This window comes from Leptosomus discolor, chromosome 18, assembly GCF_034619465.1.
Source record: "Leptosomus discolor isolate bLepDis1 chromosome 18, bLepDis1.hap2, whole genome shotgun sequence".
Lineage (NCBI taxonomy): Eukaryota > Metazoa > Chordata > Aves > Leptosomiformes > Leptosomidae > Leptosomus > Leptosomus discolor.
In genome coordinates, this window is record NC_141408.1 from 2,970,909 (window position 1) to 2,998,430 (window position 27,522).

Genomic DNA, 27,522 nt, shown 5'->3' on the forward strand with positions numbered 1-27,522 from the left:
AGTCCCATTGTGCAGATGGGGGAGACTGAGGCACAAGATGGTTTGCACGCTTGGATGCCAGGTGCGGGGTGCCCCTGCTTTAGGGGGACACCGTAGGGGCCGGCTACACCCATCTTTCCTGCAGAAAGTGCCCCATTCTCTCAGTCTGGAGCTGGATTTTTCCACCCAAACCAGCACAAGAGCACCTGTTTAGGACGAGAATTACCAGTCCAAATGAAACCCCACAGGGAAGGAGGAGGTGCAGCTCTGAAGAACCACGGAGGGGACCCCCCGGCTGCCTGGGACCAAACCCATCGCGCTGCCCACACCGACCTCGGGCACCACAGCTCCGGCTGCAGCATCGCTCCCACCTTCAGACGAGTGAGGGGGTCCACCCCTGCCGAAACTCAGGAGGTGGGGGGGGGGGTCAGACCCACGCTTCCTCATCCTCCTCGGTCAGCCAGGCACCACTGTCGGCCAGCAAAGGCTTGGCCCTGGGCTGGGTGCCACCAGGCTGGGGGTGCCGGGGGGGCCCCGGGGGGTGATACTGGCCCCGTGGGGCACATGGGCGCTGCCCCAGCGGGGTGGGGATACGCGAGGGGCGCTTGCCCGGCCTGTGGTCCCGCCGGGGACGTACCTTGGGCCGCAACTTCAGCTTGTAGATGGAGGGCACACGCTCAGGCTTCTTCAGGCACCGCCGGGGCTTGGGGACATTGCTGGCCCTGGCTCCCTGCGGGGTCTGACCCCCCACTCCCAGCCCCTCCGCCTCCCCACCAGCCGGGAGGGCAGTGGGCTGCAGGGTGGCTTGCGGGGTTGTTTTGGGGACACAGGTCCCCAGTCCCACAGGGCGCAGGGGCTGCCGCCCACGGGAGAGCTCCTCCACCACCTTGCCATAGCCAGGGGGCTGTGCATGCCCCAAGCACACCCGGAGACCCTCGGTCACCCCACCGGGGCTGCAGGGTCCCCCCAGTTCCTCTGCTGGCACCCCGGGTCCCTCAGCACCCCTAGCCCTTGGGCTTGGGGCTTGGTGGCACTGACGGATCCCCTGGGAACCCCCCTCAGCAGCACAGACCTTGCACTCATCTGCAAAATGGGCCAGAGGGGTGGGGGGCCGGCAGACGGCCGGGTTGGCTTTGACGGGGGATTTAACACTGCCATCCTGTTTGGGTGGGTGGCTGGAGGAATTTCGGGGTAAGGGCGGCTGGCCCCGGCATAGGGCTTCCCGGCCCCCTTCCCGCAGGCTTTTCTGGGTCTGTGAGTCTCCTCGGGCATCCCAGTGCAGGGAGGGGGCACAGACTTTGATGGGGCTGGGGGCACGGCGTGTCGCTGCAGCAGGGACCCCCCCTTCCTGCAGCCTGGCAGCCACCGCAGGTGATTTGCCTCCTTGCTGGGTGTTTTTTGGAGGTGCTGGTGTCAGCCGGGTGCTGGGTGCCACAGACCTGCCCCGTGCTGGTGCCGTGGCCGTTTTCCCTGGGGTGCTCCCACGCGGCGCCTTGGGGACCCCCACACTGTCCTGCGAGCTGGGTGCCAGCCGGGAAGGGGTGGGTGCCCGGGACGTCGCCCTGCGGTCGGGTGAGCTGGGCCGAGCGGGTGACTTGGACGGTGGCGGCTTCATCCCCAAAGGGGCAGCCAGTGGCTCCCACGTCCTGCAAAGACAGAGAGCAGAGATGGGCCAGGGAGGTGCTGTGTCCCCGCTCCATCCAGCCTGGTGCTGGGCACCTCTGGAAGGGAGGGAAAAAAATCCAGGAAAGTGAGAACTGCTCTGAAACCAGGCGGTTTGGGGCACGAAGCATCTCTGCACCGCTTACCTGCCCGAAGGGACTCTCCGGGGCTGCACCGGCTCCCGGCAAGGGCTGGCACCCAGTGGGTGACCCAAGCTCTCTGGTGAGGGGGTGGCAGGGGACCGAGGGCTGGAGGGGACACGGGACCCCCAGGCGACGGGGGGCAGGGGGCTCTGCGAGCGGCTGACGAGCAGCGCGGGCTGGGGCTGGCCACGGGCAGCTGCCTTCGAGGCCGGGCACAGGTAGATCTCGTGCTGCACTTGCTGCTGGGGGGTCCTGGTTTTCCAGGCTTGTTTGTGAGCTGTGGGCAAAATGGGGAGGATCAGCACCCCTGTCCATTGCACCCACCCTCGGGTGCAGCCCACCCAGCAGTCAGCTCTTCATCCAGCTCCTGGGGATGCTGGTGCAAACCTGTGCTCCCTGCAAGGGGGTTTTGGGGTCGAGCTCCATCCAAAAGTCTGCTGTGACCTCTAGTGGCCACCAAAGCCAAAGAGAGTCCCCAAAACCAGACATTCCCCAGCAAAGCAACGAGGCATGGCAGTAGCGAAGCCTCCCGCTCCTGCAAAGGGCCCCAGAAGCGGCGAGACCCACCATGAACCCCCACTCACCCCAGCCTGGGGGTTTGGTGACGCAGGGACTCACAGAGCGAGGTGCAGCGACACGGGTCATGCTTGTCCAGGTAGTGCTCCAGCGTGTCCCAGCCGCCTCCGACCCGCACCATGACGTGTTCCCGCAGGATCTGCACGGGATGCCGTGTGCCGTGAGGCCCAGAGAAGTGCGTGCACTGCACCCGTGGGACCCCCTCCTTCTTTTAAGCAGCCTGGGGGCTGCACGCTTAGCTGGGCTTAGGGAGCTGTGGGCTTGCCCTAAGTGCCACCAGGACTCCCAAAGGACAGCTTCATCCCATCTGAGTGCCACCGAGGCAGGGAGGGTCTCAGCTCCTGCTGCCACCCTGGCAGGCACGTCATCACCCCAAGGAGAGCGGGGAGCCGTTCGGAAAACCCCTCTTCATGGTCATGTACTGAGCCCTTTGGGAAGGCCAGGCTTAGGGACGGATCCAGGCAGGGACAGAGCATCCCAGTGCTCCCATTGCTGTGTAAGACCCGGCTCTGGCTTGGCGTGGGATGTCAGGTTTTGTTCCGTATACATGGATGCTTACATCCATGCAAACATGTACCTCAGGGCCAAGCTTCCCTGCTGCCCTGCCTCAGGAATAATGGCCCAAAACCCCACATTGGCCCCATTTGGGCAGTGAATTATGGAAAAGGCTTCGTGGCAGCAGAGCAGGATTCCTGGTGCCTGTGCCCCAACAGCAGAGACTCACGCGGACAAAGATGAGGGTGTCAGAGTCGCCCACACGATATTTCCCTTCGGATATCTTGATCATGGGGAACTGGACGGGGCAGGTACAGCGGCTCACCAGGTGCTGGACCTGTGGGCAGCAGGGATGGGTCCTTGCCAGGGCTCCTGGGAAAGATCCTGGGGTGGCTATCCCCATCCCTATCCCCATCCCCATCCCCATCCCACTCTGTGCCACTCCATACCATCTGGTCGAGGTTCTGGAGGTCCCGTGGTTTCCGGGGGGGCCGGGGCAGGGGGGTGTCTGTGGGTGGCAGGTCCAGCTCCTGGCGGATCTCCTCCTCGATCTCCTCCTCCATCTGCACGAGGGTCGGGGCAGGCATGCCGAAGCGAGCAGCACAGCGTGCCAGCTCCAGCAGGCACAGCACAAAGTTCTTCTCGTTCTTCCTCAGCACCAGATCCTCCGTCTCGAACATCAGGACATCTGGGGCAGGGCAGGGCTGGGCTGAGCCAGGGAAGGCACATGGGGATGGGGGGGCACAGGTGGAATCAAAAACCCACCAGAAGGGGTGTTATTCCTGGAGCCATCCCCCTAGGAATACGGGGGTGTCCAACAAGAGTTGGGAGAAATTAATGGAGGAAGAGTCTTCCTCTTGGGCACCTACTTGCAAAGGCACTACAGCTGTTTCATGGCATCTCAAAGCCACAAAAAACCAAAAACCAGTGTCTGGGTGTGCTGAGGACATGCCACTCCACGCCCATACCCTTCCCAGGCACTCACTGGTGGTGGGGACAGGGTGGCAGACCCTTTGCTCAGAGCCAGGACTGCTCCTGATGGCCTTATGGCCGAGATCACCCTGTGCGTGGCAGGGCCAGGCTGCAGCATATGCCCTTTCCATTTCCATCCCCCCAGTGCATATTGGCACCCAAGCAAACACGCCTGTCACGTGCCAGCACCCTGAAAAGCTGCTGCCGAGCCCAGAGGAGCTTGTGCAAGAAACCCCAGCTCAGGAATGGCACCAGCTTTGGGGGACACATGGGAAAGCACCTGGGGTGATGCCAGGAGCGGCTGGAGGAGGATTGCACACAGGGACATGGGGCGGCTGGAGCCCAGCATCCTACCTTTGATATCCATCTCCTTCCTGCACCACTGGATGAAGTTGGAGACGTTGTCCCTGGCCTGGAAGGTGCCCGGCTGTGCCGCGAGGTTGCAGGCGACGCCGGTGGCAGGCAGGCGGAGATGGCGGGCGACAGCGGGGCAGGAGCGGGCAAATTCCCCAGCCACTTCAGTGACGTTGTTGGCATGGGAGCAGAGCACGGCCCCTGTCTCCAGCACCTCCACGAAGGTGCCCACCTCGATGTCCAGGTCGTACAGCTCCTTCAGCCACTCGGCCAAGTCCTCCTTCATGGCGTAGAGGTACTGCTCGCTGGACTGGTAGGGACGGATGCTCCGCACTGCGGTGACCGGTGTCCCCCACATTTTGCCATAAGACTGGGAGAAGATTGAGGGAAAGAGGTGATGGGGCCATGGGTGATGGGGACATGAGGAGCTGCCCCGGCCGTGTCCCCAGCCCACCTCTCCAGCAGCCACACTCACCCGGTGCCACTTGCTCTCTGCCACCCGGGATGGTGCTGCCGTCCTCCCGGTGCCGGGAGCCCTTCTGGGGTCCCAGGGCTGTAATGCAGTGTGGGGAAAGGAAATCACCCTCCTGGGCAGTGGGTGTTTTGTTTCCTTCCCAAGTGCTGTTCCCTTCTCCTTGGTGACAAGGGACCGGCTGCAAACACTCTCCGTTAACCCTTGAGTGCCTGCTCCTCCACTGGCAGCCCTGCTCCTTCTTCCTCAGCGACCCAGGGGTGGATATTCCCCCGAGGTCCCCGGCTCCAGGGCAGGAGGGGGTTAGAGAGCAGCTCTTCAGCATCCCAGGTTGCTCATAACCCCAAAACAGGGGTATTTGCTCTTTCCCCGCCACCGTGGGTGAGGTGACCCAGGGGCCCTACAAGATGCGTCTTCAGAGCTCAGACCCCTGAATCGGCACCCCTGAGGGGGTCACTTTTTTGCACCCATTTTACAGGCTCAGACACTTTGCTGAGATGCCACCACGTGCCGTTGCAAGCCCAAACGTGCCATGGTGAGGAGCTCACCCAAACAAAGGGGCCCAGCATGGGTGACCCCAAGCACAGCTTCCTCCTCCCTGGGGGGGTGCCCAGAGGGATAGAGAGAGGCTGAGCTCCATGCAGGTCCAGTGTGAGGACCTCTGAGGACATTACGGGGGTGATGCTCCAACCAGTCCCTCCATAGCCCTCCTGCCCTCCTCACAAGCACCCTGGGGCACAGCAGCACTAGCAGCTGGAAAGACAGACCCTGAGGTGAGGACTTCCCAAAGCCATAGGGATCTGGGCAGTGATGCCTCAGAGAGAGCTGGTCCTGACAGTGGTTGGACTCCCAAACTCTTCGTCTCAGGTGTCCCACAGGGTTTCTGTGCAACCTGGAAATGTCCCAGTGGAAAGAGCCGGAGGAGGAGCAGGGACAGGCTGAAGAGCTGCAAGAGGTAGAGGGTAGCAACAGACACGCCACTGCCATCGCTTGCTCTGTGCTTTCCACCAAGACATGGAGCAAGGGGGTGGCCTGAGAGCGAAGCAGCCCCAAGGAGTCCTGGACCACCATGCTCTGCCCCCCAGCTTGGCCTCCACCAGCTCCTCCCACCCACAAGCCCAGCACAGCACTCCCAGTGAAACACCCCCATGCTGATTACAAGCATCTTCACTCACTCTCATAATTTCATTTCACCTCCTGGTAAAAATGCCAGTGCTTGCTCATGTTTGGGTGTAAACCCCTACACTTGAACCCAGGTTCATCCCTTGATCCCGCTGCAAGGAACAGACGGGTCATGTCACCTCCAAAGGTTGGAGGCCAGAGCAGGTCCCTGCAAAGACTCCACTCCCCTGGATCCCCCTTCACTTCAGGGCTCGTCCCATCCCTTAGTGGGAGCTGGGAAGCCCTGCAATGTGCGAGGTCTTCAGCAAAAGCCGAGCTCCTCCAGGGATGGCGTGACTCCAGGAGCTGGTGCTTTAAGAAAATAAATACATGGATGAGTGGGCACTGCTGGGAATGTCGGAGACTCCCTCCCTCACCCAGGGCTTGCAGAGTGGCCCCAGCACCTTCTATGAAAAGCAAATCTAGCAGGGACATGCTCACAACTGGAGACTGAAACAGAGCCTCTTGTGGGCTCAGGGGGCTTCGTGCTGTGTCAAGGGACCCTGTCCTCTCCCTGGAGCCAGCTGCTGATGCTCTGCAGATCAGGGCTGGATCGGCCAGTGTCATTTTGGGGGAGGAAATGCAAGAATCCCAGCTATTCCACTGGGCTGGGGAATGCGTGGCAGGCTGGCCGGAGGAGTCTGCGCCTGGCATGCCCTGCCTGGGAGACCAGCAGGAGAAAAGGACCCTTGTGACGCAGGATTTTCAGCCAGTGGGACCAATTGAATGGCTCAGGGTTCAGGTCCATTTTCCCTGGGCCCCCACTTCAAACTTGCAGGGTGCAGAATGCAGCACAGTCACCTCATCTCTGCCTGCAACAGCCACAGCTCAGCCCCAGCCTTGGCAGCATCACTCGTGACCCCAAGGCATTCAGGCAGCACACAGCCTCAGGAAACACACAGCAGCAAGCAAGGGAGGAAAAGGAAAACCCCAAAAAAAAGAAAGGAGTTGAGGTTGTCCCATTCTCAGCCTCCAGTCCCATGGCAGAAGGGATGCCTGGCTCTCCCCGAAGGGGACAAGAAAGGGGATAATGATCTGCTGCTTCACAGAATCACAGCATGGTGGGGGTTGGAAGGGACCTCTGGAGATCATCTGGTCCAACCCCCCTGCTAAAGCAGGTTCACCTTCAGCAGGTTGCACAGGACTGCATCCAGGTGGGTTCTGAATATTTCCAGGGAAGGAGACCCCACGACCTCCCTGGGCAGCCTGTTCCAGTGCTCTGCCACCCTCAAGGTAAAGTAGTTTTTCCTCATGTTCAGGTGGAACTTCCCGTGCTCCAGCTTGTGCCCGTTGCCCCTTGTCCTTCTCTGCAGAGCTGCAGGTGTGGAGTACCCCTGGGGTACAGACAGACTCACAAATCCTCCTGTCTCCAAAAAGCAGTACATGGAGCAGAAGTCACGTTGCTCTTCTGACCCTGCTCGAAGCCCAGAGCAGATGTCTTGACAGCAAGACCTCATCCAGCACCAACCTTCCCCATCAATCCCCCCATCAATCCCCACCATCAACCCCATCAATCACATGAATCCCCCCCCGCAATGTTCCCACCATGCTGCGGATCCCACGGCCGGCAGCAGTGAAGGGGGCTGTAGGCACAACCGATCTCTGCCAACATCGCAACACCGCCTGCGCTGGCCGGTGGGTCCTTCCCCCTGCAGGCAAAACGCTGCCCGCTCAGTGGGCAGCACAGGCAGGACCCCCCCGGCGTGTCATGGCACGATGCAAAGCAAACAGAAGCAGCAGGGAAGGTTTCAGGGCACTCCTCGTCCTGCGGGAGGCACGGGCCCTTCACACACCATGATGGGCTGGGGCGAAGGTGGAGACCTGGAGGGTCCCCATCAGCATGAAATCACCCGGGGAAAAAACCTATTAAGACACCCCAAGGCATGAAGAAATCCTCCGTAATTTGGGATGAAGTAGGGAAGAGAGTTTGCATGTTTTCTTCACCACCAGCATCATCACCACCAGTGAGTTTTCAGCGGGATCCATCATCCCCCCCCCAATTTGATCCAGCAAGTGTGAAAGCTGAGACCAAATTCAGCACCACTCACTCCAGCCCCGAACACACACACGTGCATCTTAAACACAGCCCCTTCAGGAAACAGGAGATTGGCTTTAAAACAAAACAAAACAAAACAAAAGTGTGACATAGAAACAAGCAGAAATCCCAACACTGCAGGGCTCGTTTTGTTTGCTGTCAGGTCTTCAAGCCCTTGGGACTCCCTGGCAGCGATGTTGCCTTATCACCACTCAATTCAAAACAAAAATGACACAGCCCTGCCTCTTTGGCAACACTGAAAGTCCCCTGAGGTTTTAAGCTGTGAGCGAACAAAGTCCCTGTGTCCGTGTCTGTGCAGGAAGGGCTCACGGACAAATATCATGGAAAATGGACAGAAACGCTCGTGTCGCCTCTTGGCACAGCACACCGGCACAGCCGGACCGACCGCAGCCCCGTGCTGAAGGCATCAACCCAAAGCGCCAGGGTCTGAGTCCTGGGAGAACCACCAGCGAAGCAGCAGCCCACCCGTGTACAAGCCCAGCATGGTGAAAATCCCCAAATCTCTCAAGTCAAAGGCCATTTTAAGAAAGCTGAGCCCTGCTCTGGCCAGCACAGATGGCTGGCATTTGCTGCCACTGCATTCAAGCCCTGGGACCAACACTCCCCCACCGGCTGTGGCGGATGAAGGGCCCTTGCAGACATGACGGGTGACTCAGGGCACAGTTTCCAGGTGGGGAGCCTGCTTTGGGAAAGGAATGAGGAATATGCAGCCAAGCTGTCCTCACGAGCCTGCACGCGCCGACATGTCCGTCTGTCCTGCTCGCCCTCTCCTCTTCCCCTCCTCCCCCCGTAATTTGTGAACCCTGTTCACCCAACTGCGGCAGAGGGGCACAGGACTCAAAACCACATTGATCCTGTCTCTTGCAGACACAGAGCAGAGGGCAGGCACTGTCTCTGTGCACAAGAAAGGCTGCCAGGTGAACACAGCCCTTACTAGACACTGCAGAACCCAACCAGCCGTCCCAAACCCATCAGAAAGCCAAGCTGCAATGCTCCTGCTGCCCTCAAGCTGCACAGCACCGTCCCACAGCGACAGGGTCAGCAGCTTAGCTTGTACCTCCCCACTCCCTTCACCCCAAAAAGGCTCCTACACCAAACCCCTCTGCTTTCTCCCCCAAAATCCCACGGTCTTGATGTGAACACAGCCCAGCAAAGCACCCGCAGGGGATGGGCTTGTCCTCCAGGAGCTGACCCTCCATCTCCAGGGCAAGGGAGGGGAGGAGGCAGAAGTGGGGGCTCTGCACACACAGGGTGGGCAAAGCTCAATGCAGACCCATATTTTTGTCCAAATATCTCTTTTCAGTTTGTTTGTTTTTTTTTTTTTTAACCAGGAAACATTCTCAGTCTCTTATTTACAACCAACCAAGCAATGGTGAGGCACCTCTCTGCCTGATCACAGGGAGACGACAGCTAAAGTACCAACAAACCCCAGTCGCGTTGAAAAAAAAAATGCATAACGATATCCTGAACGTTAACAGAAACGGGTGTGTTTGCAGTCTCTATGGCTTATACCTTTTTTTGGTGGTCTTTTTTTTTTTTAAAAAAAAAAATCGTCTCCCAGAGCCTCCAGCCCACCTGGCTGCAGCAGAACCTCCTGGCTGCACCCTTGCTGCGCAGGGCTTTGCTCCACCGCCCCACGGCTCCAACCGTCCGCGGGCAGCCCCGACCTGCCAGTCCCTGCCAAACCATCCCCAAACAGGAATCCAGAGTCAAATAACGAGGGGGACGGGCAGCGGCGAGCCAAGGTGGGGTTTGGCCTCCCCGTATCGTCCCAGCACACTGCTCAGAAGAGGACCTGCCCACTGTTCGCATCCCAGCAGCCCATCCACGGTAGCTGGGTGGCCCATTTGCCGGTGGCCACCACTTGCAGCTTCGCCCGGTCGAATTGCCAGTACCGGTCATCCCGAAAGAAGTAGACGAAGCCGTCACGGTGGGTGAGGGCTCCCGCCGTGCCGGAGGGCAAGCCCTCCCAGTCCCGCAGGCTGCGGGGGTAGTAGGGCTCCACGCTGAGGGTCTCCTCGCTCACCACGAAGTACTTGGGTCCTTTGAAGAGGACCAGGCGCCGGAGCTGCTGAAAGTAGAGCGCAGTGTCGGGGTGCCGCGGGAGGCCATGGGTGCTGCATTTCTGGGGGAAACCGGCCTCCAAGGCAGAGCCCATGTAGCGCCAGCATCGGCCACCTGAGAAGAGCAGGGGAGAGGGGTAAGATGGAGCCCGCCCCAATGGGGTCCATTGCAGGACCAGCTCCAGGAGACGTGGGAGGACTCAGCCACGGGGTCAGCCTTGCATCCCGAGACATGTGTCCGTGTCATCCCTCCCACTGGCGACCCAACCAGCATCATTGTGGGGCTGCCTCATGGATCAGGCTGGGGGGAAACTGAGGCACGGTAGATCAGGGGCTTGAAGGCATGGAAAGGGACCACAAGGGGCTGAGCAAGGCCACCACACTGTCTACTAGCCCAGGCTGCTTCCTTGCAAACCTCCCCCCTGTTCCTGCATGGCAAGTGGGACAGGCAGACCCAGACCCCTCCCGGGCCAGCACAACCGAGACCAGGGCTGCAGCAGCAGGAATTGCAATCGGGGACGAGCACTTGGCCGTCTCTGCAGCACCCTGTCCCTCCAGAGCCCTGTCCCCATGAACCAGGCGGACAAAAGCCCCTTTCTGCTTGCAAGCCATGACCCGACCCAGCCCCAGGGAGGGAGGGAGCGGCCGAGGGCTGGGGAGGGAGAGGGGCTTTTGGCTTTCACCCAGTCACAGCAACAAAACCCCCTTTCTGATGAGGCAGCAACTGGTTTCCATTAAAAGCTGGGGCTGACCCTGGCCACCGGGCTGCCTGGTTTGACCTTCCTGTAGCCGTCCGGCTGCAGTGTGCTGCCAGGCAGCTTGCAAACAGCATTTCAGCTCCCCGTGGCAGCTCAGCCCCCGGCACGGCACGAGGAACCCCATGTACCACGAAAACGCCGCGCTCATCTCAGCTCCTTGAAGGTTTGATGCATCTGATTTTGTTTTCAAACCCAGGCGAGTGCTGCTCTCCTGAAAGGGCTAATGGGGAAACTGAGGCAGGAGAGGGTGGTGCGGGCTGCTGAGGCAATACACCCAAGGCCATACAGTTCATTCGTGGCAGGCACCCAGGGCCCCAGTGGATTGATGCACACCCAGCGATGCCCCAGCTCCGCACTGGGAGGGGACCAGGAGAAGATGCTCCAGCCAGATCTGGAGAGCCAGCCCAGCAGGCAGGAGCAGTGGCAGCGCCGAGGGCAGCTCTGCTGCCCGTGCCTCACCTACCTTTGAAGAAGTAAAACTTGCCGCTGAGCTGGGACCAGGCGCAGGCGTCGATGCCGGCGGGGAGGCCGGGCCAGCGCGTCTGCAGGGGCTGCGGGTCGCTGGCGTTGCCGCTCACGGGCACCACCCAGTAGTGGCTGCCCTTGAAGATGTAGAGGTTGTGATCTGCGTCTGCAGGGCAGAGGGAGGAGTGAGGGGGTCCTGGGCGAGAAACCTCATCCCACCTCCCAGCCACCGCTCCCTGGCTCCCCTCTCCTCCCCGTGCAGCTCCGCAGTGCTTCAGGGACGCTCGGGTTTTGGAGGCTCCCTTCTGCCTTTCCAGCTGCCCTCTCAGCTTCGTGCATTGCCTCCACTCCAGCCTGGAGAGGATGAAAGCTGACCACAGCTCACTCTCAAGGCTTGTCTTTCATGCTTGAGCTCCTGCAGCGAATAAGCCTTGCCATGGCCCAAGTTTTAGGATCTTTTCCCCTCTCCTAACATACCAAGTCACCGCTGTGTCCTCAAGATGGGCTCCACTCTGCGGCACTAATGTGCCACCAGCCCCAGGAGCACATGTGGGGCTGTGGACCAGCCAAACCCACCTTTCCCATCGCTGGAGCTTATCAGAGCAGAAACAGGCTGCTGCAGCAGTGGGGCAAGGGGTGGGGGTGCACATTTTGGGAGAGGGCTGCACCGACCAACACCCACCAGCAGTTATGGCGTCGAAGAAGGAGTGGCAGTAATAGGCGCTGAGGCTCCTCTGCTGCTCGTCCCCACCATAAAGGTCGGTGCTCCAGTCCTGGAAGTGAGTGAAGACCTTTCCTGGGAGCTGGACGGCCGAGCCCTTGGAGGGCTTCCCTGAGATGGAGCAGGGAGTGGTGAGTTGCAGAGAAGGGGCAGGGAAATGGCTTTCTGCCGAGCAGTGCACAAGGACAGGGTTGGGAAGCTGCCCCAGGGCTCCAAACACTCCTTGTCCCTCTGTCTGGTTCCTGTCCCCCTCTATACAGTGGTGGCAAAGACCCCTTGGTACCCTCAAAAAAATGCATCAGCATTTTTCTGGTTGCAAATGAGCAGGCAGCAAGTCCAACCTTCCCGGCCCAGGAGGACTTGGTACTCATCCCACACGCTCTACCGCATCTTCCTGCCCAGTCGCTAAGGGATGGGGCCCATCCCCACCATGACCCTTGCATGTAGTCCTCTCCCCTTGCAGAGACCTGCTCCCATCCCTGCTCCTCACTCTCCATCCCAGGGAACAGCCCTGGAGGAACTGAGGGATGCTCAGGGAAGTCAGGCTCACCGTACAAGTTCTGGACGGCCAAGATGTCATCCCAGCTGAGGACGAAATCCTTGCTGAGCTTCTTGTAGTAGGGAGACATCAGGGCACTCTTGACGGGGGAGTGCTCCAGCCCCAGCGTGTGGCCAACCTCGTGCGCCACCACAACGAAGAGGTTGCGCCCTTTGCCGCTGTGCAGGGACCAGCGCTCAGCACTGTCAAAGTGGGCTTCTCCGCGCCGGGGGAAGAAGGCGTGAGCCAGGGCACCTCCTGGGGACACAAGAGCCATCAGGGACCACAGGGCAGGAGAGGACCTCAGCCACAACCTGAGGGGCACGTGCAACTCTGCTTTGCTTAAATATGCACCAACATTAGCTCTTTGGAAGGCCTCCTGAGAAAGAACAGCAGCTTCCCACCATTATTTCCCACAGCAGGTGCAACCCAAACCAGTTCTGCCTTCTGCTCCTGAGCACGGGGCGGAGTGTCTGCTCTGTGGTCTGTGAGTTTGGTTTCTCACTGGGCTCAGGCCAGGGACTGAAGCCACCCCAGTGACCTATGCCAGTCAAAATCTCAAGAAGAGAGAAAACCTGGGCTTGTCTGATCATGGATAAGCAGAAAGTCTCAGCTGGAAGGAATGAACTCAGGTTTGGAGGATGCTGTGAGGGTGGGGAGGGCTCCTCAAAGGCCATCATCATGATGCTGTAATAAGTACCTCAGCAGCCTCGTTGGCAGACCTCGGTTGCAGAGTTGGGAGTGAGGACCCCAAAACAGAAAGCAAACTGGGGCAAACTGGGTTAGAGGGACTGCTAGGGCAGAGCCTTGCCTCTATCACCCCAAGCCCATCGCTGCCCTAGCCCTCCTCCCTGCCAGGGGAGAGCCCACATTGTAAAAGAGAAGCTTACGAGGGGGAAGCGACCAGCACCTGGCCCATCGAAGGCGTTGTTGAGTCCATCGTTGTGGTCCCCATGGAAGAAGGTCAGGCGGATGTCAGCCGGGCCGTCCCGCGCCTCCCAAAACACCAGTGAGGACACGTTGCTCCAGAGCTCGAAGGCGGCTTTCACAGCCAGGCGCACCTCGTGCTGCGGCAGGTAGGAGGGCCAGTTCACCACCCGGTAGGTCAGGTGCCGCTTGTACCACCTCCCGCCTGTAAGAGGGCAAGCTCAGCACGCTCATGGGGACTTGGACATGTTCTTCCAGCCAGGGGCTGCCAGGGTGGAGGAAAGTTTCCCACTGGGAAATGTGGGAAGTGCTGGGAAATGCCGTGACTTTCCCAAGCCGAAGCTGAAAGTCAACACAGGTGTCCCACCAGCAGCCTCGGCACCCTGCACGAGCAGCACGGTCTGACCCATGAAAGCCCTCTGAAGGTGCCACCACTAGATCCTACCCAGAGATTCCCAAGGCTGCAATTAAACCTTAAGAAAGGGGCCAAAACCTGTCTGAGGAGAGGAGAAGCTGGGGCACCCAGCCTGAACCCCGCCTTGCCTCGTCATGCTTTCCAGGGTAAAATCCCTGACCTGCAGGTCTCCTGCCTGACGCCAGCTTCACACCCAGAAGAAGATGCAGTCCAAAGACTGGCTTTCAGGGAGAGAAAGCAAAGCCACCTCTGAAAAGAAGTGGCCCAAAGGCAAAAGGAGTGGGAAGGGCTCTCAGCAGCAGCTTGGGGGCACAACAGGACTGCGGGGATGGGGGGGTGCAGGATTGCAGCCCAGTTAAGGCAGATTTGCCAAAAGCTGGGCACCAGCCAGTGGGAAAAAGAGCTGATCCTCAAGGTGAGAACAGTTGGGTTTGAAAGGCTTCCCCAGGAAGGAACAGTACTGACCACAGCAACAGCAGATGCTGATCTCCATGACATGCCCAGAGACCCCAGAGACATCCAGGACTTCATCCATTCTACCAGGAGGAGCTGCAGCAAAGCCCTGTGGCTGGGCCCTGCGGTCCCTGTGCTGCCTCTGCACCTGCTGCAACAAGCCTGGATGCTGCAGAGACCCAAAACTGGGGGAAAACAGGAGGTGTGTGTGCAGGGCTGGGGCTCACCAGCACCCAAAGCTCCCATGGTGAGAGGAGATTCCTCCCTGTCTCCTCTGAACTTTTCCCCGAGTCCCAGCCTTGGCTGGTTTTATAGGGGACCCCTTTTTTCCCCCGTCCTGGCCCATTTGAACACAGCAGATACTGAGCCAAGGCAAGGAAAGGGAGGCCAGCTCCCCAGCGGTAGGGCTGTCTTTTCACTGCTGTTAAGGACATCCTGACCATTCCTACCAGCAGAAGTTGTTGCCTGGAAGCCCAGCTGGGGATATCGCAGCAGAAATAAACCACTGCTCACCATTCATTTTAAAAGCATCATTTTACCAGCACCAAGGATCTTACTGCTCATGGCTTCCTGAAAAGCTCTTCCAGAGGACACAGAGCCCCAAAGCTACCAGGGCAGAAGGTGATAACGATGAAGGGGACACATCCGTGAGATCCCCCTGAGCTCCCCACCCTCCTCCCACCACGCAGAAGTGCAAAGATGTTCATTCCTGCAGCCACCGCGCAGCATCACAGCCCCCTCCTCCTCCTCCAGCACACCTCAGCAGCTGCAGGGACCCTGGGGCCCCACGGTTACGTCTAACTGGGGGCAGCTGGGAGCGGGAAAGAAGCCATGGGGGTGCTCCGGGGAGATGCGGGTGCCAGAGCCAGTGCCGAAGCGTGGGAGCAGCGACAGACCTCCAGCGACTGCGGCTGCTCCAGATGTGCAGGGAAAGAGGGGGAACAGAGCCAGCAGCACGCCGGGGCTCGCTGCTGTGGGTCTGAGCCAAGTCGCTCGGCAAACCCAGCAGACGTCCTACCCCAGCTCTGCTTCCTTCTCCCCTGTTTCGGAGCAGCCCATGGCAGGGCACGCTCCGGGCCAGCTGGTCATGCTCCTGGGGGCAGAACTGGTTCCCCCTGCTCCTCAGTGCAGCGATGACCTCCAACTCAAAAGGGACACGGCTGTGCTTTCCGCTGGCCAGGACAAACCCTGTGCGGCAAAGGCTAAATACCTGCCTGGATGGCTGCAACCCTAAGATAAAGTCCCAGCATTCCAGCCTTCCCTTCACGGAGGCAGAACATCTCCCACCAGAGAAGGATGGATGGCACCAGTGGGCAGGGGCAGGAAGCTCCAGCCAGAGCATCTCCACTGGAGGAGGATGGATGGCACCAGCGGGCAGGTCTGGGAGAGGCAAACATGGCTGGTTCTCAGGAAGAGGAGGGCTGGGCACCATAGGCAGCTGTTGAGCCCAGGACAATCGCAGGCAGGGAGTTCCCTGACGGGAAATCCAGGATGCCAGCTGCCGGACACACCACCTGGCCGAGGACCTGCTGGTCAGCAGAGCTCCTGGCCAGCTCCAATACCTGGTAGAGCCCAGCAAGGCAGCCAGAAGAAAGTCCTCTTCCCAGCGCCCTCCACTGTAGACCCCGATTTCCAAACAGCACCTGTCCCCAAACCTTCCCAGAGCAGAGACCCTTGGGCTTTGACTGCAGATGGGAGGTTTTATTTAGAGGCGCAGAGAGGGGCGGACACGCCGGACCCCATCCCATGGAGGGAGCAGATCTCCACTGCTGAGCTGGGACCGACCCCGGGAGCAGCAGGAGGGACGGACGCCCTCCCCAGCCCCGCGCTGGCCACCCCTGCCGGGCTAAGCCGGTCGGGGGCCAAAGCTCAGCCGGGGTTGGCTTTTGCCTACGTGCTGGGGTGCAAGTGTGCCCGAAACCAGCGGGACGACGGACACCGGCGAAGTTCCCGCTGGGAGAGGGGTGGATAACAAAGCACTTGGCTGGCTCAGCGGCAGTGGCTTCCTGCTTCAAGTAGGACAAACAGCCAACTTAGCACAAAGCCTCCGGCCTTCCGGGCCGGTGCCACCAGCTGTGCGGGCAACCCCTCCCTCCCCTCCAGCCTGCGGGCACCGATATGGCGCTGCTCCCCTCCCCACTGCCTGCTGGTGCTGCTGCCGGCTGCGCCCCAGCTTGCTCCCACGGCAGACCCGCCAGCACCAGACCGCTGGAGCGATAACCAGCACCACACAGAGTCCTTCCCCACCTGGGCTTGGAGCCACCGGGCATCTCTTGCCACCCACCCACAGACCACGATCCCCAGAAAGGAGCCCCGTGAGCCACAGGGGCTCTGTCTGCCCGTCTCCTGCTGCACGCCCTTCCCGGCTCTGCCTCGCTGCCCTCCTGCCCAGGGCACAGCAGAGCCTCTGCCCCGGATGGTGCCTGTAAGGGCAATGCTGCACTTCAGGGTTTTGGAAGGAAAGCCAGAGGCGGGAGGAGGACGATGGGGCTGTCTCCTGGGGCTGTCCATCGCTGGCCCTGCCAGATGCAGAGACAGCCTGACAAGGCACAGAGCCCTTTCTTAATCTTGCCTTCATTTTTCCCATGTCCCAAGCACAGCTGGCCCCAGCCTTCTTGCTCTCTAGGAATCCAGTTACTCATCCGCAAGCCCAGGAGGCAGCTCATGAGAGACAAGAGGCCCAATCCTGGCTATACAGGAGCGAGGGAAGTTGGTTTGAACAGAGTTAAGCCCCTTAACATGGGTGAAACGGCTCCCCGCGGCTGGGCAGCCGAGCACCAGCAGGTTTTGTGGTTACTGCTGCGTGACTAACACACGTTAGAAGTCTCAAAGCTCAGCAGAGCCTGCAGATAATGCCACTGTGTGCCAGCCCCTGCCCTCTGGATCATGCCTCCATGGCTGCATCTGGGGCCATGGTGACCCGACAGCTCCTTGGGAGATGCCCTGGCCCCCTCGATAGCAGTAAAACCACCCCGGAAAGATGAATTTCCCCACAACTCCCCATAACTGAGTGGGAGTTGCATCTCTCTAATCATTGCTGACATCAAGCCATACAGAACAACTAAAAATAAAGAGGTTTAAAAATAAAGCGGTGCAAAGCCCAGGCGGCTGCTGGGATGGGTGCGATGCCGGCGGGGCTGCACCACCCATCCACGGCAGCATCTCCAGAAGTGGGGATGGGAGAGCTGGACTGCCAGCACCCCAGAAACCCAAACCCCACCAGGACCCCCTGCCCTGGTGCTCACCATGCTGCGTGGTGCGCCTGTGGCGCTGGGCAGCAGATGCCCGGCGTGGCCAGGCAGCGCGGCTCTCCCCGTCCCCCGTGCCGCACCGCGGCAGAGCCATCTGATGGAGCGTGGGGGCATCCAGGACCCCGCTGAGCGGGAGGTGGGTCACCCGCTGGAAGTCCCTGGAAAAGGAAGGGAGACATCAGCACCCACATCCAGACACACACACCCCCCCCCCCCAGAGGTTTTGGTTGCGTTTGTGCTGGGTGTTCAACTTGAGCCGGGGCTTTCACCCAGCGAGCTCCGTGCCCTGCCATCGGGACTGCATCTGGGTGACAAAAGAGGAAGGATTTAGCTCTGAAACCACGTCTGACCAGCAATCCATCTCCTCATGATGAGAGGCTGAGGGAACTGGGTCTCTTTAGCTTGGAGGAGAGGAGACTGAGAGGTGACCTCATCAATGTTTATAAATACATAAAGGGTGAGTGTCAGGAGGATGGAGCCGGGCTCTTCTCGGTGATGGTCAGTGACAGGACAAGGGGCAATGGGTGCAAACTGGAGCATAGGAGGTTCCACGTCAACATGAAGAGAATTTTTTTCCCTGTGAGGTTGGCAGAGCACTGGGACAAGCTGCCCAGAGAGGTTGTGGGGTCTCCTTCCCTGGAGACATTCAAAACCCGCCTGGACGCGTTCCTGTGTGACCTGCTCTAGGTGGTCCTGCTCTGGCAGGGCGGTTGGACTAGGTGATCTTTCAAGGTCCCTTCCAACCCCTAACGTTCCGTGATTCTGTGAAAAGGAGACATGGGAGCCTAAAAAATGTCCTTCTCAGTTTTTAACCACAGTAATTTGCACTTGACTTTGCACAGGGTCAAGCCAGGGATGCTCCCAGAGCCAATGTGATCTCGGAGAAGTCCAAGCAGGGGCTGTCAGCTCGGCCCCCTGACATCTCCCAGCCGTCCCCAACCTCAGCCTAGCCACAGATATTATTGTAAGGGGAGCACCGGGCCATAAAAGGCAAATAAAGCAGCACAGCAAGGCGTTGGGCTGCCAGCAGCCGGCACCCAGCTGCGGGACCTGGGTACAGACCAGCGTTTCCAAAAGGGACCGGTTGTGCTTTACCATTGGAGCGTGCGAGAGAGGGCCCCCAGCTGCCAAAAGGTTCCCCCGGCTGCAAAAAGACCCCCCGAGCACCGGCAGCTCCCACACAGCCGGAGCTGCTGCATTTCTGCTGCAGTTGTAAATAAAAGGCTCGTACCTCACTGCCTCCGTGAACTCGGCGGGGCTGTGCGTGCCGGGCCCTGGCTCACCGAAGTAGCCGTATTTCTCCAGGAACAGCTGCAAGGCAAGCAGAGACATGGGAGAGGCGCAGCTCAGAGCATGGGCAGGCGTTTGCACATGGTGGCTTGGGAAGGGGGGGTGGAACAAGGAGATGCAAAGGGAAACACTACAGCAATTCCCAGTTATTTTTTTTCCTGAGGCCTCTGCGCCCCAAGCAGCCGCACCTCCTGCCAAGCTGATCTGGTCTTTACATGTTTGCATTACGGGACTTGTGAAAACCTCACCTAAGCCCATCATTTTGGATGGCTCTGGGGTTTTTGGCCATGACACGATGGAGGCGCAGGAGGAAACATTGCTATTGACAGATCAAAAAAACCCTGCTGCCATGTCATCCGCAGCCAGAGGCTACCAAACCCACGCTAATCACCTCGGATGGATCAAGGCAATGATTAAAATAAAGGCTAAAGTGCTGTGGACACGAGTAGTGTGGGGTGAGATGGGGTCAGGCTGCAGCCTCCCCCCATCCCCACGCAGGATGTGCTGCTACAAAGCGGAGACGCTCTGGGGGCAATCCGCTCTGCCAAACCATTCTTCTTCTTATCGGCCATTGACATGGACGGAGATTGTCGCTCTGAACTTGCTCCAACACATAAATTGCATGTTAAGGAAAATAAACCGCTTCCCTCTGCCCAGCCTGCGTCCCCTGCTTTCGGGGAAGTTAATAGCCACGGTCGCCGGTCGCAGGAATGCTACACACCCGCCTTTCCCCGCCGCCGCCGGGGATGTCTGCAGGAGACAAACAAGCCACTCAGCATCCTGTTAGTGCAACACAATTGGAGCTAAAGTAATGAGGAATAAAAAGTGAAAGTGGATGCTTCGTTTCCCGCATCCCAAAGGAGAGGGATGGGCCACGAACCAGGATTGCCAAGGACTACCCTGGGACAGCACACGGCTGCTGCCTGCCGCAGAGCCTTGTGCTCTTAAAGCCTCTTCCCTCCCAGCTCATCCCAGGGTAGGGAGAAGAAGGGGTTGGTGTTAACCTGCCCTCGATGCTACTCCTGACCGTCCACCTCCGGTGGGCGACTCCGTCCCCCCGCACGCCCCCGCGGAGGCAGCGGCATCCCCCCTGGGCGCGGGCAGCACTGAGCCAGCCACGCTTTGCCGGTCGTCTGGCAAGGAGCAGGAGCTGTTTCTGGATATGGCAGCCCCAGGGTGCGCCAAGGCCTCTCCCTCTCCTCCTCCTGCCCAAACCCTCCGCTCACGGTAACAGTCATCTTCACGTCATCCCCAAACATGCCATCCTCTGCGCCTGCCACCTCCCTGTGGGCAGGGCAGGCACCTTCCACGTCCTCTCTGCCTGTTGCTTGCCCCTTTGGAAGCCCTCCCTACCCCCTTCCCAGACCTCATCTCCTCCAGCCCCCAAACTGATCTCCTCCTTTACATCCTTCCTACATGGAGGATCCCCCCTCCGGCTGCAGCACGGCAAGGATCAGCACAGCAACCTGCCGGGACAAGCTCTTCATCCAGCGCCAGCCAAAAAGTTGGCCGTGTTTCCCACCGGACACATTTACCAGCCTGCCCACCTCGGCCGGAGGTAGCAGTGTCTTGTAGCAGCACCAGGCTGCAGCAGTAAAAGCTTGAGCGTGGCCAGAGACACCCTGTCACCGCGCACCCTGTCCTGGGGAGTCAGGATAAATGAGGCAGGAGCAAGTGCCGGGCTGGCAAGCGAGAGCCTCGGCTTGTTCGCTGGGCAGAGCCACCACACCTCTGCCCAGGGATGGACCGTGCAGCCTGGACTTGCCATCGCCCCAGCCATAGGGGGATAACTCCCCCCTTTACCTGGATGCCAGGAGGCAGAATATAGAAGCAGGTAAGGATGCTCACGCAGGGGAGGAGGGGACGGGGATGGGGTGGCAGGGAGGTTTGGTAGCCCTGAGAGAGTGGTCTGGAGGGGAGAAGGTGTCTGGCCCTCCCTCTCTGCGGCTCTGTTTTTATAATATTCTCCTCCAGAATTAGAAAATCACCAGCTACATATATGGATGCAGGGTGATAATCCCCAGTGATTACATCACCACAGATAAATGTGAGCTGCAAAGCACCCAGACAGAAAGTCCTGGGTCTCAAAAGCATGGCACAGTCTAAACCTTTTCTGCTGCAATTCTGCTTTCACATAGCATCTAAAACAGAACAACTTGGAGCTGTTTCCTCTCTTGTAACCTAACACAATCCCATTCTTAAAGCATGAAAATGTTTTTTCCCCACCATGATCTCACAAAAGCTTGAAAACCCATCTGGACAAGTCAGGCTGCATGGCAAACAAAAAAAGCAACTGCTATCACAGCAGCTGCTCTTGAGCAGCACCAGAAGGCTTTATCACCACTGTCCAGATCTCCTTGAGCTTTGCGAGGCCAACCAAAGTTTCCCTGTAGTTTCTGGCCCATGTCATGCTGAGGTTCCCACACACAGGCACCAGCCCTCAGGCTGCAAACCCACCAGGAGAAATTTTATTACATTTTTCTAGACACAGTTATTGTGAGCTCCAGTCCTGGAAACACAGAGCTACAGGAGAGGGATGTGCTGATCCTCCACTGTGCAAGGTATTTATCAGATGGTACAGCATACAAAGTCCCCTGGAGAAGAGACTTTTCAGGGTGACAAGGGAACCCAAGAGCCCTACACCACAGCGTCCTGTGCCTGAACCAGCACCCAAGATGCTTCCAGCACTGCCCATGTCCTGCACACCTCCAGAGACCAGTCAGGCTCTGGCAGGGCTGCGTGTAAGCTGGCACCAGCCCGTTAAACCTCTCCAGAGGCTGCAATGCAAAGCCTGGCTGGCTGGGAAAACTCCCTCCGTCCTGCCCCAGATGGGGAAATATTCTTTTCCATACAATGGGAAAAGAAAAACAGCAGGAAACCAAGAGCTGAGCATTAATATGAAATATGCCTGGCTCCTCCTCCACATGAAGGAGGGAGAAGAGGAAAGGTCTGGCTGCCCAGGAGCCAGCGCCAGGGTAGAAAAGCCTTTGGGGCTGCAGCAGGGACAGTGGGATGACGGCTTGGGGGAGATGGAGGGGACCTTCCCATCTCGGGGCTCTGACAAGAAGCTGGTTACAACCCTGGAAATCATCTCTGCTGAGAGCTAAAGCCAAGGAAACACCTTGTCCTCGACCACAGGCATCCCAGATGGAAGACAGCCAACAGGACCTCCCTCCCTGGAAACGGGGACAACAAGAGTGCAGAGACAGCAGGCTCTGGTCCTGCCTGCCTTCCCCTCCAGACACTCAGCTTCTGGCACCTTTCCACCAGTCAAGTACCAGAGCAGCCTCACGTTGGGCTCCCGTTGACTGTGGTCCCTTCTGCTCTGCCCTCCATCCCCCAGCAGCGGAGGGCAGCGACCCCGTCCTGCCCAAGGGCGAGCCGGCACTTTGTGCCGCCGTTACAGGGGACGCCAGCCGCACGCTGCACCTCCAGGGTCTTTTGCTTCTAATCATGAGAGGACAGCAGCCCCGTGAGCCAGTCCAGGCGGGTCCTCAGCCCCGGTGCTCAGCAGCCTCAGGCTCCATCCTGCATCACTTCACCGCTGAGACGGACACAGGGGAAGCCACAGCTCAGGTTTTGCAGCCTCAGGTTCCCCTCACAGCACAGGGAGAGCTGACCCCCAAGCACATTTTGGCATGGCTGAAGAGGGAGCAGTGGCTCCCCTTGCCCATCAGGTCTCTGCCTGCCTGTGTGTTGCCTTCAGAAGACGTCAAGGCACTTAAAAACATTCCTTTCCGCTCTCCCAAGCCACATTCCTGCCTGCAGTCACAAACCCTTAGGCAGAGTCCTTGTGTCTCTTCTGTTTAAGTGTGTGTCTAAGTATCTATATAAATAATACAGAGAGATTGACACACAGAGACACACAAGAAGGGAGATTAGCAAGAGCTTGGTTGTCCTCCTGCAGAAAAGACAGCGAACACGCCAGCTAATTCTGTATGCTCATGACGGAGGGTGATTAAAACCCCAAGCTCTGTCTGGTTGCTGTATTGCTCCCCCGCTGTGCCTAATCTGGTCCTGAAGGAATCTCCTCTCCCACCTACCCCTCTTGAAAAATCTACGTTAGCTGGAAATGAGCTGCTTGCCACTGGAGATGTGGAGCTGGGGAAATACTGTCTTTGAAGCTCCTTTATGCTTCACGCTTGCTCTTCAGCTGAGAAGCAGGGGCAGCAGGCCAGGATTGCAGCAGGTCTCACTAAAGCCCCTCCTGGTTTCAGTAACCCAGATCTTTGGGATGCTGAACTGGAGCTAGCTCCCTGCCTCCCTGTCTGCCCGGACAGGAGGGATGGACGGGACAGGAACAATAACTATCGCATCACTTGAAAGGAAACAAACGCCATGAACCGCACTGGGCTGGGTGTTTCCTGCTTGCGGGGCGGCAGATCGCTCTGCTGGGCTGCATGTTAAATACAGGAATATCTCATCAGCAACCACCACCACTCACTCCTGCATTTGAAACCAGCTCGCAGCTTTGTCCCGGCACCCCGGGCACGCCCGGGGCAGCGACGGGCTGCACCACCCAGCCCCAGCTCTGGCAGCACCAAAGCTACCCCAAAGCAACTGGGGAAAACAGGGGAAAACACTGAGCTTGGCCAAGCCTTCCCCTGCGAATACCAGAGCAGCTGACAAACCAGTTTGGTCACGCAGACTGGTTGTTCTTTCGTGTCCAAGCAGGGAAAGGGAAGAAGGCGCTTGGTCTTGGCCCTCCGTTGGGATGGGAACGGGGGGAAGGCGGTGTGCCCGCCGCCGCAGCCACCAGCCCCTCGCCAGGCGGGTGTTATTCGCCGTAACAAATGGGGATTGTTCGGGGGCAGAGTCGGGAAGAAAGCGGGGCTGTTGATGCTGCGGTGACTCACGGGGCTGTTAATCACCCCGGGGGACCACCGGGTGCCTTAGAAGCACTTGCCACATCCCCGCTATCGGCAGCGACTCAGAGCCATGATCTCACGGCTTCTATGCGCTCTCCCACGCCACACTGAGCCCAGCAGTGCCCCGCAGGGGTGATGGCACCTGATAATTCCTCCTCCTCTCCCCTACCCCTCGCATTGCCCTGCTGATTTCAATCAGAGGGAAAATGTGGGGGTGCCCTGGGAGCACGCGGGGGTCCCAGCTGACCCCCAAGCCCCACCACGTGCTGGATGGTACCCAGAGCCCCTCGCTCTGGCCAGGCTGCGCTCGGCATCCAGCATCCCAATCGGCTGCCCGCTCCGTAAAGCAGCTCATCCGGGTACTGGAGCATCTCTCAGCACAAACCCAGCTCAGAGCCTATGTTAAATGAGAGCCCTTGGGTTGCTGAGGGGGAAAAGTCAGAGGCCACGTGCCACTGCGAGAGAGGGAGAAGGGGGGCAGGATAGGAAAAAAAAAAAACAATTAAAAATATCCAAAATGAGAGTGTCTTGGGCCCTTAGTCTCGTTCTCCATTTCCATTCTCCGCTTTTTCTCAAATTTCTACCCAATTTTTCCTCCCATCGCAGCAGACCTGTAACTTCTCACACAAATCACTACAGGGACTTTATTGTCCTTTGTCCTCGGTACCACCAGCGCTCCACCACGCTCTTCGCTCCCAACACAAGCCGAGGTCTGATGGGCCACGTGTTTTACACAACCCCCTGGGATCAGGGGGACTTGGGCGTTACCGCACACCCGGCTGCTGTCCTGAGCACAGCCCAGCCAGAAACCCGGCCTGCCGCACCACGTCCCCTCTAGCATCGGACCTTCTCCTACCTGGAGCCTGCAGATAAGACAGGTGATTTAAATGTTTCAAATTAAATTTCCTAATTTTTCTTCTTTTATTTTTTTTTTTTCCCCCAGAGCTGCAATTGATACAAATGCAACGAAAACAAGGAACAAGACAGGAAAATAACACAACTGGACATTTTCTCAGACTTTTGTATCTAAGTTTACACAACCCAGTGTTGCTAACTTTGGCTATTTTAAAAGCAATAAAAAAAGCTTCAGAAGCAAAACCTGGTAGTAGCCTGAGAGCCACCAGTAACCAGAACTGTTTGATGTTACACGAGAATTTCAGCTTCCCCTTAAAAGCAAAATTAACTGCTGAGTTTATTTAGACGAGCTTTCTCACCCCAGTCTCCGTACATCTCCATTGTGCATACTGTCCCAAAGTCCCTGGCCAGCGCAGCACTGGGGAAACTGAGGCAGGGAGACGGGAAAGTCACTTGCCCAGCACCCTCCTCCTGGGACCTGCCACGATCCTGGGAGCTGCTGTGGGGCTTCAAGGGCCACATCCTCAGAAGTCACCAGTGAGGAATCAAAAGGCAGACTGGACCCTTCAAACCTCTCGCCCCCAAGGACCTGGTTTTCTTTTCAAAGTGAATTTTAAATCACTGATTTTCTGAGCGTCAAGAACTTTGTCGATTTGTTTTTCTCCAGGCGGCACAAGGGGCCGGGCTGGGGTTTGCACACACCGGGACAAGCACACATATCAATCCCTTCTTCAAAACAGCATCTCCCGGCACAAGCAGCCTGCACGTTAAAACAAGCCTCCGAGCGTTTATGGGCGTTTTACATCTCGGAGCACGTGAAAAGTCTCCATTGATCCACCAGGACTTGCTGGGGATTTAAAATGGAGCATCTGTGCAAACGCATGCTGGATCGATGCCTCCCCAGCGTTAACCTTTGTTCACCAGCCAAACCTCATACCTCAACCTCCCAAACCAAACACAAACGGACGGCAGCATGGCATGACAATGACACAGGGACGAAACCCAAACAGAGGTGATGGGGACAGCCCTGGCGAGAGGCAGGGCAGGGGCAGGACGGGCCTGGGTCCCCTCCTGCTCTGCCGGGAGGTGGGAAGGTTTCGTGGGGCAGGAGTTCTGCTGTCAGAGCTGCGTGGGATGGGGCTGCAGGTGGGCGTTCCCTGTGGGGACACGCGCTCCACGCATGACCCTGTGGCGTGGGCTGGTCTCCAGCAGGCACGGCCGTACGCCTGGTGTACGCGTGGGTGCACACACATTGGTGTGTGCCTGTACCTCGGGGACAGGCACACACCTACGGCCTGCGCACACCTATGTTGTGGGCACGCCTGTGGCACTCGCACGTCTATGGCACAGGCACACCGATGGCATGAGCACAGGAACAGCACGTGCACACCTGGAGCGTGTGCACACCTATGGCATGGGAACACCCAGGGCACAGCCACATCTGAGGCACACGCATGCCTATGGCACGCGCACACCCAGGGCACACACACCTGGGGCGCACACACACCCCTATGGCACGTGTACACCTGTGGCGTGTGCACACCTGGGGCACACACACGTATGGCACGGGCACATCTATGGCACAGACACACCTAGGGCACAGACACACCTAGGGCATGGGCATACACACACCTATGGCACGCGCACACCCGGGGCACACACAGAGCTGTGGCACGGGCACACACACCTATGGCACAGGCACACCTGGGGTACACACACCCCTATGGCACAGACACACACCTATAGCATGGGCACCCCCGGGGCATATACACAACTACGGCATGGGCACCCCTGGGGCACGGGCACCCCCGGGGCACGGGCACCCCTGGGGCACACGCACCCCCGGGGCACAGGCACCCCTAAGGCTCGGGCACCCCCGGGGCACACGCACCCCCGGGGCACACGTACCCCTACAGCTCGGGCACCCCCGGGGCACAGGCACCTCCGGCGACGGGCGGCAGCCCCCGGCGCCCCCCCGGCCCCGCTCCTACCTCCGCCTCCCGCCGCTGCCTCCCGGCCGGTGCGGGCCGGGCCGCCGCCAGCAGCCCCAGCGCCAGGGCGGCCCGCAGCGCCCCGCCCGGCCCCGCTCCCATGCCGGCTCCGCTCCGCTCCGCTCCCCGCCGAACCGACCCGCGCCGCCTCGCCTCGTCCCGGCCCGGCCCGGCCCCGGGGGCGGCCCCGGCCCGCCCCAGCCCCGGCCGAGGGCTGGGCTCCGGGGGGAGCTCCCCCCGCCCCGACGCTGCTCACACCGCCCCGGTGCCGCCCGCCCCGCCTGGCACCGGGGAAACGACCCCTTGTGCCTTCTCTCCCCCCTCCCCCCCGGCTGTGAACACGGGGAACGGGAGCCGAGGTCGGGGCAAGGGCCACCCCCGCCCTTGGGACAGGTTCCCCTTGGGGTCTTCGGGCCGCCCCAGCCCCGCCGCCACCCGCAGACCCACCCTGCACCCCCCTCGCTCCAGCGGAGCCCCCCGGGTGGCTCCTTGGTGCCCCCCGGGCGGCACCGCTGCCCCCCTGCCGGGCCGGCCGGCCCCGCCAGCACCGCCGTCCGCGGCGGAGCGGGACGCGCAGGGCGGCCGTGCCAGGATGCGCCCGCGGCGGGTGCCAAAGCTCCGGGCTGGGCTGGGAGCTGAGTAGGGGCGGTGGGTGCGGGGAGAAACCCTCCGGCAGCTGGGGCGGCCAGGCTGGGGCTCTGCCCGGCTTATGCCCTCTGGGGGGGGCTGGCAAAAACAAGCCCTCATGTGGGAGCAGCATACTCTCAGGCCTTACCAACTAACCCCCCGCTCAGGGCTGCTGGTTTGCACCGTTTATGCCTAAATTTCCTTCCCAGGCATTGGTTGCCCGTAGACAGCGAGGGGCTGTTCGCCACCCAAGTGGCACGGTGCATGTGTGTCAGCATCGCAGCTCTCCTGCCACCCCTACACAGCTGATGATCTCGCAGTGACCAGTGACAAGTGAACAGCTCTGTTTACTCCCAGCAAGATTTTCTTTGACTATTTTGTTTTAATTTGTCTAAAGCAAAAGGATGTTTTGATTCTACTTTGGTTTTGG

At 59.4% G+C, this 27,522-nt stretch overlaps 2 protein-coding genes across 2 annotated transcripts; both read right to left on the reverse strand.

Annotated features, from left to right (window-relative positions):
- Window positions 1-406: 406 nt before the first annotated feature.
- On the reverse strand, window positions 407-8,114 carry GAS2L2 (growth arrest specific 2 like 2). The gene is made up of 8 exons (XM_086475381.1): window positions 8,093-8,114; window positions 4,653-4,871; window positions 4,182-4,551; window positions 3,305-3,543; window positions 3,085-3,192; window positions 2,403-2,499; window positions 1,788-2,061; window positions 407-1,625 (listed from the first exon to the last, which is right to left on the reverse strand). The coding sequence occupies exons 3-8, from the start codon at window positions 4,537-4,539 to the stop codon at window positions 407-409; spliced, it is 2,295 nt and encodes a 764-aa protein (XP_086331507.1). The 5' UTR covers window positions 4,540-4,551; window positions 4,653-4,871; window positions 8,093-8,114.
- A 1,326-nt stretch (window positions 8,115-9,440) lies between these two features.
- Window positions 9,441-26,567, reverse strand: MMP28 (matrix metallopeptidase 28). The gene is made up of 8 exons (XM_086475267.1): window positions 26,466-26,567; window positions 18,693-18,772; window positions 17,456-17,619; window positions 13,326-13,547; window positions 12,428-12,673; window positions 11,839-11,988; window positions 11,155-11,322; window positions 9,441-10,048 (listed from the first exon to the last, which is right to left on the reverse strand). The coding sequence occupies exons 1-8, from the start codon at window positions 26,565-26,567 to the stop codon at window positions 9,654-9,656; spliced, it is 1,527 nt and encodes a 508-aa protein (XP_086331393.1). The 3' UTR covers window positions 9,441-9,653.
- Between the last annotated feature and the right edge of the window lie 955 nt (window positions 26,568-27,522).

What these genes read in the sequence shown, in the direction of transcription:
- GAS2L2 (XM_086475381.1), bottom strand. Translation starts at nt 4,539, where the DNA reads ATGTGGGGGACACCGGTCACCGCAGTGCGGAGCATCCGTCCCTACCAG. An exon ending in TCCAGAACCTCGACCAGATG is followed by an intron (nt 3,193 to 3,304) that starts GTATGGAGTGGC and finishes TGCTGCCCACAG; the next exon opens with GTCCAGCACCTGGTGAGCCG. An exon ending in CGGAGAGTCCCTTCGGGCAG is followed by an intron (nt 1,626 to 1,787) that starts GTAAGCGGTGCA and finishes CTGTCTTTGCAG; the next exon opens with GACGTGGGAGCCACTGGCTG.
- MMP28 (XM_086475267.1), bottom strand. Translation starts at nt 26,567, where the DNA reads ATGGGAGCGGGGCCGGGCGGGGCGCTGCGGGCCGCCCTGGCGCTGGGG. An exon ending in CAGGCGCACCACGCAGCATG is followed by an intron (nt 13,548 to 17,455) that starts GTGAGCACCAGG and finishes GCCCTCTTACAG; the next exon opens with GCGGGAGGTGGTACAAGCGG. An exon ending in GGCCGTCCAGAACTTGTACG is followed by an intron (nt 11,989 to 12,427) that starts GTGAGCCTGACT and finishes GCTCCATCTCAG; the next exon opens with GGAAGCCCTCCAAGGGCTCG.